At 47.8% G+C, this 14,254-nt stretch overlaps 1 protein-coding gene across 1 annotated transcript in view; it reads right to left on the bottom strand.

Annotated features, from left to right (window-relative positions):
* The window catches only part of TRPM8 (transient receptor potential cation channel subfamily M member 8), a 96,422-nt gene that overhangs the window by 26,187 nt on the left and 55,981 nt on the right, over window positions 1-14,254 (bottom strand). Inside the window, exons 18-21 of the mRNA XM_088467771.1 lie at window positions 11,370-11,511; window positions 9,568-9,739; window positions 5,509-5,686; window positions 1,901-2,091 (exon numbers count right to left, since the gene is read on the bottom strand). Of these exons, the coding sequence (XP_088323897.1) occupies window positions 1,901-2,091; window positions 5,509-5,686; window positions 9,568-9,739; window positions 11,370-11,511 (683 nt within the window). The remainder of the gene's footprint in view (window positions 1-1,900; window positions 2,092-5,508; window positions 5,687-9,567; window positions 9,740-11,369; window positions 11,512-14,254) is intronic.

Raw genomic sequence — 14,254 nt, 5'->3', positions numbered from 1 at the left:
TCATACAGCTCCGAAAATATAATATTTTTGAAGCTTGACTGCGAGAGCATTCGCCATCTTCAGATGGCGAATGCTCCTGCTACACATCGCAACCCGCTTCTTCCCTATGGGAAGAAGGTCCGAGTTGCAAAGAGGGATCCTTTTCGGATCCCTCCGCCCCTGTCCGGCTCCTTCCGCTGGACGTCGGGGCTCTTGTGTGCATGCGTGACCTGTAGGTCGCTCACGGGGGCAGCTGATTTCGCGCTGGAGCAATGATGAATTTCTCCAGCAACTGTGGCGAGTTAGAATGTTAATTATTGGGGTCCGTTCGGACCCCGATAATTTACATGATGAATAGGCCCCTAAGTGATTCATCATCATTTAATTTCTACAAAAGCAGGAGAAAATTAACATTTTCACCTGCAATTGTAGAAATTAAGTATTTGGGCCATTCATCAAGAAGATACAGCAGGAGATATCACATATATCTCCTGCTTACCTTCCTCTCGGGGAATGGCCCGCTGTCCCCATACACTAGTATCACAGATATCTCCTTCTTACCTTCCTCTCGGGGAATGGCCCGCTGTCCCCATACACTAGTATTACATATATCTCCTGCTTACCTTCCTCTGGCGGAATGGCCCGCTGTCCCCATACACTAGTATCACAGATATCTCCTACTTACCCTCCTTTTGTGGAATGGCCCGCTGTCCCCATACACTAGTATTACATATATCTCCTGCTTACCTTCCTCTCGGGGAATGGCCCGCTGTCCCCATACACTAGTATCACATATATCTCCTGCTTACCTTCCTCTCGGGGAATGGCTCGCTGTCCCCATACACTAGTATCACATATATCTCCTGCTTACCTTCCTCTCGGGGAATGGCCCGCTGTCCCCATACACTAGTATCACATATATCTCCTGCTTACCTTCCTCTCGGGGAATGGCCCGCTGTCCCCATACACTAGTATCACATATATCTCCTGCTTACCTTCCTCTGGCGGAATGGCCCGCTGTCCCCATACACTAGTATCACAGATATCTCCTACTTAACTTCCTTTTGTGGAATGGCCTGCTGTCCCCATACACTAGTATCACAGATATCATCTACTTACCTTCCTTTTGTGGAATGGCCCGCTGTCCCCATACACTAGTATCACAGATATCTCCTACTTAACTTCCTTTTGTGGAATGGCCTGCTGTCCCCATACACTAGTATCACAGATATCTCCTACTTACCTTCCTTTTGTGGAATGGCCCGCTGTCCCCATACACTAGTATTACATATATCTCCTACTTATCTTCCTTTTGTGGAATGGCCTGCTGTCCCCATACACTAGTATCACAGATATCTCCTACTTATCTTCCTTATATCTCCTGCCTACATTTCTCTCAGGGAATGGCCCGCTGTCCCCATACACTAATATAATATTTTCAGATGGCGTTTGCTCCCGCTCCAGGCTCGCAACCCGCTCCTTCCTATGGGAAGGAGTCCCGGGTTGCAAAAAGGGATCCATTCGGATCCCTCCGTCCCTGCCCTGCTCCTTCCGCTGGACGTCGGAGCTCTTGTGCATAAGCGTGACCTATAGGTCACGCATGCGCACTTCCGTCACTGCTCCAACAGGAGCAGTGAAAGGATACATTGTTCCGAGGGGAGCAGTGAAGCTGCTCACAGGGACAGCTGATTTTCGGATCAGCTGTCTCCGCGCTGAGTCTCCCAGCGAGTTAGAAAGTTAATTATTGGGGTCCGGACCCCGATAATTAACATCATGAATAAACCCCAAATACACCACAAATTCTCTTTCCCCTCCATTTATAAAAATGTCCCTGAATACTAAAATTATTTTCATCAACTACTAAATGAAGTGCTGGATAGTGAAGGAAGTCGCTGTGATATGTGTGGTGGGCGTAACTCACAGCAGGGTGTAGGCGGAGGTTCTTGTTGCTTACAACAACAGCTGAATATCTTCCTTAGTAACATAAAGAAGTAAGCAATGATGACAAAGGGGAACGGGATGGTCAGTCTGTTGCAATACTCCTGCACCAGGAAATATCGCTGGAACTTCCACACTTGGTCGTTATTCTCCTGTACAGAGCCCACTGTGTATCTGGTAGGAAAGAGAAACATTATTTATTGCAAATATGAAACATTTACTGCAGATATAACTTGCAACCTGGAAATTATATTATAAGATAGCATAGATTACAAACTAAACAATCATCATCTATATTACTTCCTAAAGGATATCATCTTTAAAAATCACCCAGACATAGTAGTCCGGGGGCCAAAATGAACCTCATTGGCTCTCTGTGTTTGGCTAAGTGGTTTAAGAGAACGTTTCCGATTGGCTGCCTGGCTATTATCTAGCTGGCCACACCAGGGGCGTTTTAAGAGAGGAGGGGGCCCGTGTGCAGACTCTGTGTGGGCCCCCTCCTCATTCTGGCGGTGCCGTGGTGCTGTAGATTCTGGCTTAGTGGCAGAACCTACTGCACATGCATGGGTCTCTTGGAAAATGGCGCCAGCGGTGGTTTCCCGGGGACAGCATTACTGTGCATGCGTGAGTCACCAGGAAAATGGCCGCTGCCATTTTGGCAATGATTTTTGCTGCTCTTCAGCGCTTGTCTGGAGACTACAGACAGGTAAGAATAAGACTATATGGGTGCAAGATTTGCGGTATGGGCCCCCTGGACCCATTATAGATACGCCCCTGGGCCACACTACAGATCCTATATGGATCACAATAACTCCCATGTGGATTATGTCAGACCAAGGCATAGTGAAGATGTCTGGTATTTATGGATGCAGCTTATTTTCAATGGTGAACAAAGTATTTATTATTTATGGCTATATTATTTCACCTATATGGCTTGCGTACTCTCCTGAAATGGCCGGGAGTCTCCTGAAAATCGGGTGGCACTCCCGGCCGGTATACAATTGGGAAGTCGGCTGCCTTAATACCGGCAGCCGGCTTCCCGACTGTCATATCCCGGCGAGGGATGAAATGGCGGGCGTCTAGATGGAAACGCCTGACATTTCACCGACGCCGGGAGACCGGTGCCCAGCATCCAGATCGAAGGGATGCCGGGCGCCGCGAGCGGACAGCCGTAGGGGGGGTTTAGGTTTAGGGCTCCCGGGGGGGGGACTTAGAGTTAGGCACCCCCCCGCGAGGGTTAGGGTTAGGCTAGGGGGAGGGAGGGTTAGGCACCCCCGGGGGGGACTTAGGGTTAGGCACCCTCCCGGGGGACTTAGGTTTAGGCAGCGGGGAAGGGGGGGTTAGGCACTTAGAGAGGGGATTAGGGTTAGGCACTTGGGGGGGAGGTTAGGGTTAGGCATCCCTAAGGAGGGTTAGGGGGTTAGGTTAGGTTAGTTAGTACTTACCTATCCGATCGGGATTTCCAGCGCTGTCGGGCTTCCGCTGCCGGGAACTCTGCTGTTGTCGGCCAGGCACTGCCTACCGATTCCCGGCCACTCAGAAAAGCAGTCAAGTCTCTCGAGTCCCACACCGTCGCCCCCCTCCACCCGCTCGCACCCCTGCGGCCTCCCACTTACAGAGCACAAGTGGGCGGTGCAGGGAGGGGGCAATAACACAAATTGCAGTGAATTATGTCATAGTAGCCCCACCCCCCCCGCTATATAATGCCTGTCTTCTCAGCACTGTGTAGTGGGGGACGGGGCCCCTGTACCGCCAACTTTCCTGACCGCCACACCCCCTCTTTTTCGATCTGGCTGCCCCCTCCCAGAGTTTGTACTGCAAGTGGGGGCAGGTACTAATTTGACTGGGCACAGGATTGTTCAAGCGACCAGGACAATTGGTGAGGGGGACAAAAACTCCCCTTCACCACACCACTGTGCAAAGTTTTCTTCAGAGTTTTTTTCTGAGGGTGCATGGACACGCCTCCCAGATTTGGCCACTGCCCCCTCAGTATCACCCAGGCCCATTTTTTGTCTCGACTGCAGGCCAGCATGTTGCCAGATCAGACCTATATGAAATATACTAGATTCTAGCAATGTGGTGAATACCTTTAGTGTAAAATAATATGTGCACTACTATATAGGTGACCGGTCTTAGCTGATCTGGCAATCCTAAGTGTTCTATACCACACTGAGCATAGAGCTATACCAGACATGGCGCTGTCATCCCTTGTTGTTACAGGAGGGAGAGATATATAAGACAGGTACTTGGCCAAGAAGAAGTCTAAGGGGTCTATTTACTAAGCAGTGTTAGGAGACAGAGTGAAAAGTGATAAGGTGCCAGCCAATCAGCTCCCAACTGTCATCTCACAGGCTGTGTTTGAAAAATGACAGTTGGGAGCTGATTGGCTGGCACCTTATCACTTTTCACTCTGTCTCCTAACACTGCATAGTTACTAGACCCCTAAGAGAGTGGTGTACAATTTTCAGGATTGCACATAAAGGAGCTAATTCTGAGTCGCAGGCAAAGTGGCTGTAGTTGTGGACAGACGCAGAAGCCAGATTTACCACATTATACTAATGCGTGATATAGGAGGGCTAATGCGAGGATCCGTACGTCTGTAAGCAGGAAGCCGTGATGTACATTGATTTTGCGACAGCCACCACAGTCATCATCATTAGTGTCGGCATTTGCACCAGCACCGGACATATGCAAAAAGGCTCGTCATTCGCGTTCGTGCATCCGACCCCGAATCAGGCACAAAGTGATCACATTAAGGCCCCTATTACCACAATTCGCATTTAAAATGTCTGCAGTCTGATATTTTCAACTAAATTCGCACACCTCTGTATTTTTTGGATAAAATACAGGGAGAATGTGTCTGCGCATGCGCTGCCACCGGCTACCGCTACCCCCCCCAACGGACCCCACCCCCGCGTGCACCCTTGACCCCCGCTTAGCTTGCACTCACCTCGGTGATCAGTGCTCCGGTGAGATCTTCTCTCTGGGGCTCCGGTCAGCTGGTCTCCCGGCTCCTGCACTATGCAGCACCTGACCAGAGTCATAGTGCATGAGCCTGGAGACCAGCTAACCGGAGCCCCAGAGGAACTCACAGGAGCACCGATGCCTGGATGCAAGTAAGCGTTTTTCTTTTTTTTTTACAGTGATCAGCTGTGTGGTCTATTTAGACCACACAGCTGATCACAGGGGCCGGCTTAGAGCAGAGCAGGAGTCGGGGAACCAGGAGAAAGCCCCAATAAGGCCATCTCCAGGTGGCGTTATTATCACAGGGCTTTCCCTGGTATTTTTTCACAATATATTTTTAGTAAATCTGAACAATTCACATTTTCCATTACAGTTATGGTAAATGCGATCTGCTTACTAAAAAAATATGTGATAATTAGAGTTTGGAGTAGTATTTTGCGAATTCTACTCCAATTGCCCTTTAGTAAATTCATGTGATACTAAAATAATGTGAAAAGGGTGTGAAAATACCCTTTTTCATTTATTTTAGTAAAAATAATGTTAATAAATATGCCCCTTACTGATACTGTGTATATATATATATATATATATATATATATATATATATTATTTTAGTTCTTTACTTACCCAAACATGGCAATGAGCAAGTTGACAAGCAGGATGTTGGTGGAGAGCATGTAGATACAGACCAGGGGTATTGTGATCCATTCAGGGAATCTGGGGTGGTTGTCATTATCCAGCTCCACACACAGTGGTTTAGACTCGTTCCCAGTAATAGTGCAGTGATCAAAATCAATAGTGGTGCCTAGGAGCAGGACAGAGGACATCATCGGTAATAATGGGGACTGTAAGGGAACTGAGTGAAGACACTTTACAGACTCAGGCATTGTTATTAATGAATCAAACCAAAATTATTCCTCTGTCAGTTTTTTATCACATTTGTAATATCATCTTGAAGGCGTTATGTAACTGCCATGAACAGACTAAAAGAACTGACCTCCATAGTGCTTCTGGGGGATACTTAATATTTGTGGCTACCTCCAAAAAAACAGCTGCTTTCTGTGAATATCCCGCAAACATTTCATGATAAATAGGCCCCTTAATGTAGAACTTTAGGATGCCAAATTCAGAGCATCACTGCAATGAGGAAATGTAGAGTACAGTGAAAACAATGACATCTAATGTAGGAACCAAACAATAGTTTCCAGCACAAGACATATCCAAGGCAGTAACATAGGCCACCTATTGCTTAATCCAGTACTGGCTAAAGTTAGATACCAGGTGTATCCAAGGGCGTTCAGGTACTGAGGCATTTAACAAGTACTGGGAAACCTTCCAGAACCAGGGCACTGGCGGTTGAATGGGGAACTTTATATTAAACCATCTAAGAGACCTTGGGCCCGATACAGACCCGGACGCAATGCTGCGCTCGATCGCTATGGGTGATTGTCACCCGTCTGTGGCAAAATATGCATGGGTGAACCAGTCACCAGGGATCGTGCGCTCGTAGTACACAGACTGGACGCTACTTTGAGTGACAGCGCCGTTTGTGGTTGGTAACAGGGGAAGGTGCTTGTGAACGGGGGAGTGGTGGTGCGAATGCAGGCATACCTTGGCGTCAAAACGGGGTTTAATGGGCGTCCATAATTAGCATGGAAGAGTCATTGTACACGTCACTTGGTTGTATTTCAGCCTGCAGTGATCACAGAGCTTGCGGTGGGGAAGGGTCTACCTCAAGTGCTGCGTGCAGCTCCGATGGCTCTCGATGGTTCTGATTAATCATACACTTCCTGGAGATGACGTGTGCTAAGTAAGAAAAGTGGGCATCTTTACCCCAGCGTGCACTCACTATGCCGTCGCTCTCAAAGACATAGAGGGCGTCCTTACACCGGACAGCGCGATTGCGGAATTTGCATACCCGGCCCCTGACTGCTGCGAAAGTGCGCTGCGTTGCGTCCGGGTTTGAATCGCCCCTCCCCCTTATTCTATGCCTAAAGTCTTCATGTCTCTGGTATGAGCTCAATGACCATTATTTTATATTTATACATGTAATTTAAATAATGAAGGTTTATCACATATTTTATCCAAGTGCTGGCAATATTGCAGAATTTTTTTTTTCCCATTCCTTTTTTTATGTACTGTACATATTCATTTCGGAGACAAGCCAGAGAAAGGCAAAGGGAACCAAAAAACATATACAAGTCAAATGTATCATCTTAGAAGTAAGAGTATGTACATCAGTTTGTGTGTGGTGAATTTATCATGCGCACTGAGGATGGTAAAAGCGACACTGACCTATAAAGCTTTAATTGATTGATTAGTTATGTGAACGTATGACACTATTGTACTTTGGGCCTGATTCAGAGCCAGACGCAATTATCGCTCGTTCGTTCAGAAGGGGTGACTATTCAAATGAACCGTTCGCTCTTTGCGGTCTGTGCACGCCTCTATGTCTGAACGAGCTAACAAAACTTGTGGTCATTTTTTGGATAACTACGCCCCCTGGTCGCTCGCATCCTACGTCATGTCTGCTATTTATTAGATTAATCGAGTACTTCGACCAGCGTATGAACTGCTCGCTATTCTTGTGGTTGGTTTTTCCTACCACAAATTTGCGAGCAGTTCTGACTATAAAATAACCCAGTGACGTGGTCAATGACGCTGCTGTATTAATTATGCACACCCATAAAACGCCCGTTTTGACCTTTAAGCACGCCTGCGTTCTGATCTCCACTCCCCGTTTTCAAGCACCTTCCCCTGTTACCACCCACATACGCCTCTTCCTGTCACTCATATTAGCAGGCATTCGCTATTTAGCGAACAAACGATTTTCGGCCGCACAGACTGGTTCGCGCATGCGTATTACGATCCGTACGCATGCGCAGTTGGGCAAACATCGCTCGGAACGAACGAGCGGCCGCTTACGAGCGGCTCTGAATCAGGCCCTTTGTTATAAGTTTTGTTATTTTTTTGTGTGTACCAATTGTTTGGATCACACTATGCGACAAACGTTGCTGCGCTGATTGGGGATTATCTTCTGGAGTCTGGAATTGGTCTAAAAAATATGTCAAAAAATTGTAACTTACTGTAACGTAGTTTATTAAAGTTTTGCTTTATTGTAGCATTAAACAATGGCCACTTTCACTTTTCACCATCTAAAGAGGCAGAAGTAGCAGATAACATAGTGACATAGGGGTCACAGGGGCTGATTCAGAACCGGACGCTATCCGCAGTGCGTTCGCTATTGCCAATGGTTGCTAATCTGCGCATGTGTATGCATCGCAGTGCACATGCGCGTACGACACTGTGCGATCACAGATCCCTCGCTCGCCCAGCAATGACAGCCCAGCAGAGTGAGTGACAGAAGAGGCCGTTTGTGGGTGGTGACAGGGGCAGTCCAGTAATAATGGGGGGTTGGAGATGCGAACGCAGGCATGCCTGAGTGCTTCAACACCATTTTAGAGGCGTGCATAATTAACAGGCAGCGTCATAGTACACGTCACCTGCCAGTTTTTTCCTCTGTTTTCCTCGCAATGCTTGCAGTAAAAAAAAGCTACCATAAGCACTGCGTTCACATCCGATAGTGGTGGATGTACCAATGTTTTCATAAACTTCCAGGAGATGACGTGGGGTAGTGGGCGTCTCTGCATTCACTAAGGGGAGTCTGCATACACAAAGTGAACGCTCGTGCAGGTATGATGGGCGTGCTTATGCCTTGGCGAGTGATCGCTCCCTGCATCGTCACTTTCAAATATTTGCATACGCATCATGTGAGCGTACGCTCATAGTGACTGAGTCTGAATCAGGCCCTAAGTACTGAGCCTTGGAGAGAGATAAAGTGCCAACCAATCAGCTCCTGTCATGTCACAGGCTGTGTTTGAAAAATGACAGTTAGGAGGTGATTGTATCTCCGTCCACTTTATCTCTCTACAAGGCTTAGTACATAGGGCCTGATTCAGACCCGTTCGCTATCTGCGTACACTCGCTAGATGCGTATACAAATTTGACGCCACGGGAAGCGATCGCTCACCAAGGCATAAGCACGCCCACCATGTCTTAGCGAGCGGCCACTTTGTGTATGCGTATACCCAATCGCACAGGCAGAACCGCCCACCAGCAACACGTCATCTCCAGGAAGTGTATTAAAACATTGGTACATCGTGCACCATCGGATATGAACGCAGTGCTTGAGATAGCTTTACCCTACTGCAAGCATTGCGAGGAAATCAGTGTAAAAAACAGGCAAGTGACGTGTACTATGACGCTGCGTGTTAATTATGCACTCCTCTAAAACGGCGTTGAAACACTCAGGCACACCTGCGTTCGCATCTCCAACCCCCCCGTTATTAGTGTCCTGCCCTTGTTACCACCCACAAACGGCCTCTCCTGTCACTAATTACCCTGGGCTGCCTTTGCTGGGCAAATGAGAGGGTTGCGATGGCAGTGTGTAGTTCGCGCGCGCAGAACGAAGTGTGCGCATGCGCGTACTCAGAACATCGGGCCGCTTGCGAACGCACAGCGCGAGCGAGCGGCTCTGAATCAGGCCCTATGGAGTGATAGCTTACGGGGTACGAAGAAGGACAGCCCCACAGATAAAGGCACTATATCCATACTTGCCCTTTTACAGAATATTCCCAACTGCTTCTTACACCACGTAAAGAGAAATGGAAGGGTGGAAAGGATTACCATCCACATCAGCGATGTACTGGCCAAACACCGCCAGGTACGGCTCATAAATAACAGAGCGGAAAATCCATTCCCACCGATGCTCATTCCATCGCAGGATTCCCTGACGCGCCACTCCAAAGGCAATCACCCAAACAGCAAAGAGGAAGAGAAAGAAGAAGACATCGATGAGCTGAGGAAAGACAAGAGGGTGAATGAGAAAGATGCAAAGGAAGACAAAAAAACGTAACCCTAAAATGATGTTATAACTTACCCGGGGCTGAAGGTAAGGTAATTAGCTGCACTGGTTGCTCCCAGTCTCTCCCAGTCCATATATATGGCTGGGATGTAGACAGACTGGGCGAGCAGAGCTGCACCATGATAAATGCTGGCCAGCAGGGGGCAGACAGACCTAATCCAAAGGTTGCTTTAATATTGGCTGTGCCTTAAACTGGACATACACACTTTCCCCGTCTACAGCGTCGATAGTTATTCTGCAACATTATGTAAAAGTGTTCTCACATCACTTAGGGGTATATTTACTAAATTGTGGGTTTTTAGAAATAGAGATGTTGCCAATAGCAACCAATCAGAATCTACTTATCATTTATCTACCACCTACTAGAACAGGGGTGGGGGACCTTTTTTCTGCTGAGGGCCATTTTGATATTCATATTATTATTCACGGGCCTGATGCAGGCCACGCCTCCTCCGTGTGATGTCACATAGGGGCAGGGCCACAATTGCCGGTGATTACAGCAATGACCGGCGCATCCTGAGGATGCTTCAGGAGCTGAAAGGGCAGCGATGTGATCGTCTGAAGCGTCCTAAGGACGCTCCTGGTGGCACTACTGCATAGATTTTGGCTGCAGAGTGCCATTCTAAACACCCTGCCAGCAAAATGAGGCTAGCAGAAAAAAGCTAAGAGGGCCAGACCAAATGATTCACGGGCCTGAGGTTCCCCATCCCTGTACTAGAAGATAATGGCTAGAATCTGATTGGTTGCTATAGGCAACATCTCTGCTTCTAAAAACCCACACTTTAGTAAATATACTCTGTAGACTCTAAGCTCATAGCACACGGCCATCTCCCCCCACTGGGCCTAATTCAGAAGTGGACCCAAATGGCTTCCAAGCTGCGATCCCGCACGCAGCGAATTTGCAAAAATATAAAATGTCACAGTCAGAGGCGTAACTACAGTGCAGGGAGTGCAATTGGTATGCAGCCCGGCCGCAGCACCTCCAGGGCCCGCCTCCCCCTGCACCCAGCTGACCTCAGGAGAAATGACACAGAGAGAGAACCGGCCACAATGCCGCTTGCACAATGGGGGCGTGGCTACATGGGGGCGGGCTGCTTCTCAACTCTGCTGCTTGCGTATGGAGACACAACCATTGGATGCACAACAGTCGATAATCGGCCATCTGAGTAATCCTATGGGCACACAGAATGGAAGTGGGAGATGCTGCCTGGGGCCATTTTTACTGTGTACGGTAACGCAGTCGAAGGGCGCAACATGCTCCAGAAATGGTCGCAACATGCCTGTGTTTGAGCCGCCATTTCCCCGTTACCTCCCACAAACGCTCAGTGACAATCACACGGCGGCCAAATTCTCGCTGCAACCGCTGATGGTAATGAAAATTGGCGCATGCGCAGTGTGACTCGTATGCATGCGCAGATCACTGATAATCGATCAACTGTGAAAGCATCGGCATTGCGCCTATCTCTGAATCAGACCCTCTATTTCATGCCCTTCTACAGATTATTTGTACGGTCATTCCGTTCGATGTAACAGTAGCATGACCCCCGGTAACGTCTGGTCTCACCATTCTTTGCAGCATAATGATCTTTGGCCCAAGGTTCCGGCTGACGGTGAAGATGTGGATTAGGCGGACAGTGAATATGATGTAATCCAGGCAGAAGATGACCCTCCCGGTATAGAGAGAGCTGGAGCTGGAGCTGTACATTCTGGAGAGAAGGGAAAAAAGGTCAGATAATAGCCCATAGAGCTACAACTATATTCATAGACAACTGATGTATTGCATCCTAAGTTCTGTCACTGACCCAATCTGTGTTCACTTTCATGATACTGAACTCATGCAAATGTCTGTGAACTGATGACCAATCAAAAATGTATACATGCAGATGTGCCCAGTTACATTGTGGCTGATCGTACCACAAACGTGCGCACGCATTGCGTCACGTGATTCCCCGCACCTGCATATGCTACGGTACGCTATGGCATGCACTGCGATCGCACTATGCATTCCTGTGAAGGTACAGTCACGTACACTGGGCCTGATTCAGACCCGCTCGCGAGCGCTTGAGCGCTCGCGAGCGGGTGAATGGTGTGCTCTGCGAACGCGCAGCGGACGCACTGCGAGTGCGCAAGCCCCGGAGCGAGAGAGAAAATCTCTCGCTCCGTGGCTCACGACAAAAGGGGCGGCTGTCGATGTTGATCGACAGCTCGCCCCGTTTTGTAGGCGTAGTGGGGGGGTGGCTTCACAAACGGAGGCGTTCCCAAGCGAACGCCTGCCGTTTGTGGTTGGCCCCACTGACATCACCAGTGATGTCAGTGAGAGAGCTTCCGGCTCTATTAAAGCCAGAACCTCTCTGGGGCTTGCGGCTGCAAGGGTCTCGTCACAAAGCCCGATGGTCGCGATGGTCTTGACCATCGCTACCATCATCCTGGCCGCTCGCAATAGCTGTGGGTGGTCACCCACAGCTATGCGAGCGGCCAGAAGGCCGCAGAAAAAAAAAATGCCCAGATTCAGTGCGAGCGCTCTTTCAGAGCGTCCGTCTCTGAATCAGGGCCACAGTGCGCATATCCTCTCGCAAACATGTGTTTCGTGGTGTGCTTGGCGCGATATGCCGCACCAGTGGCAAGGATATATCTGGACATATTTGAGGTAAAACAACATTGTATGGATAAAAGTATTTTATACATTTATTGGTTTAATAATGTGATGACTCTATTATATAGTGAGATATTGCTCAAAACAAATTATTAGTTTCTGCGTTACTGCAGCACCAACCCAAAGTTTTATTCCCATATCACAAACTGTATAAATACCCTAGGTCAACTAGGATCATTGTCTACCCTCAAAATATATGGACAAGCTGCACATTTGGGTCTATATAACTACCTATTTTTTTATTTTTTTTATATATATAAAATGTTGCTTGTTATAGCTTCATTCATGTCCTAAAACTGTGGAGATAGTAACTGAAACTGCCCAGAACTCATTGTTTGTACATGTTGCTTTTCATTGGTAGGACTGTGCCTCAAAATGCTAATCTCCTAGATCGCATCATCGTGGCCCCGTCCCCTCTCCTGGGACATGCAATTTGCAGCATTAGGACGCGAGGGGCTTAATAACGAGAGGCGCCCCCCTCAGTGATCAGCTGCAGCTTCCATCCGGCAACTCTACAACAGAGGAGCAGTTAAAAGTCAGCAAGTAAGAAAAAAAGAGGAGATGTTGCCCATAACAACCAATCAAATTCTAGCTATTATATGCTAGAATGTGCTAGATAAATGATAAGTAGAATCTGATTGGTTGCTATGGGCAACAACTCAACTTCTAAAAACCCATACTTAAGTAAATATACCCCTATGTTTTTGTTGCTGTCCACTTACACCTGAAAAAGGCCTAAAAAAAAAAAAATTATCTTGTACTGAGTGGATGGCTTTAGGTGATGAACTAGTGCAGCTCTAGACATGGCCTCTGGTCATTCAGGGACCAGCCAGCAACGGAACCCAGACGGATTACAGAAAAGACGTTTTTGCAGCATGGAAATTGTTATACACAGTAAAGGCTCATACACACTAGACCAGTGGTCGCCAACCTTAATTGAGGTGTGAGCTACTTTAGTAAAATTAAACCTCCTGAAGAGCTGCTAACATTGTAGAAAAAAAACAACTGAAGGTCATTTAATGAAAATGACAAATATTTTCATAGAAAACAACAATGCATTTAATTATTACAGTGATATTGTTGTAGTTTGTAAATAAAATGTAAGCACAGGCACATTCACAGTTAATTACTGGCTCCAAGGAGCTACGTGCAGCAGGGAAGCAAGAGATACTGTATAGGCAGGGCTGCTGTGTGATTTTCCGGCAGGGCTGGGCAGGAATCACTCGCTCCGCCGTAGCATAGACGCCGTGGGTGGGACCACAGGGAAGCACGGCAGGTGATTGCTGTAGAGGCTGCGGAAATCACATGATGTGCCTCCCTGTGGCTTCACCCATGACGTTGACACCATGGGGGAGCAAGCGCCAGAGGTCACTTTCTTCTAGTTTACTCGGCAGTACTGCAGCTAGGTGAGCTACCAAAATTAAGACCGCAAACTACCGGTAGCTCGCGAGCTACATGTTGGAGACTACTGCACTAGATGATATGCTCCATGAACTCCTGGGCAAACGACATAGTGCATACAACCTAAAAGATATCGCTAACGATATCGTTCAGTGACATCATCCTGCCACATCTCCGAACAGGCAATACCTGAAGATATCGTCAGATTGACCTGCATGTTCAGACGACAGCAGACATCGTTAACGACCCACGGGAGTGTGCACTGTTGGTCGTTTAGTCCATACACACTGTACGATATGAACTATATATCATTATCGTTCGTATCGTTCATAGAAATCACCTAGGGCCTGATTCAGAGCCACTCGTAAGCGGCCGCTCGTTCGCAACTGCGCATG

The sequence above is a fragment of the Taudactylus pleione genome, unplaced genomic scaffold (assembly GCF_031769625.1).
Source record: "Taudactylus pleione unplaced genomic scaffold, aTauple2 ptg000074l, whole genome shotgun sequence".
Taxonomy (NCBI): Eukaryota; Metazoa; Chordata; class Amphibia; order Anura; family Myobatrachidae; genus Taudactylus; species Taudactylus pleione.
Note: the sequence above shows the minus strand (reverse complement) of the source record. Positions and strands in the feature narration are given on the sequence as shown.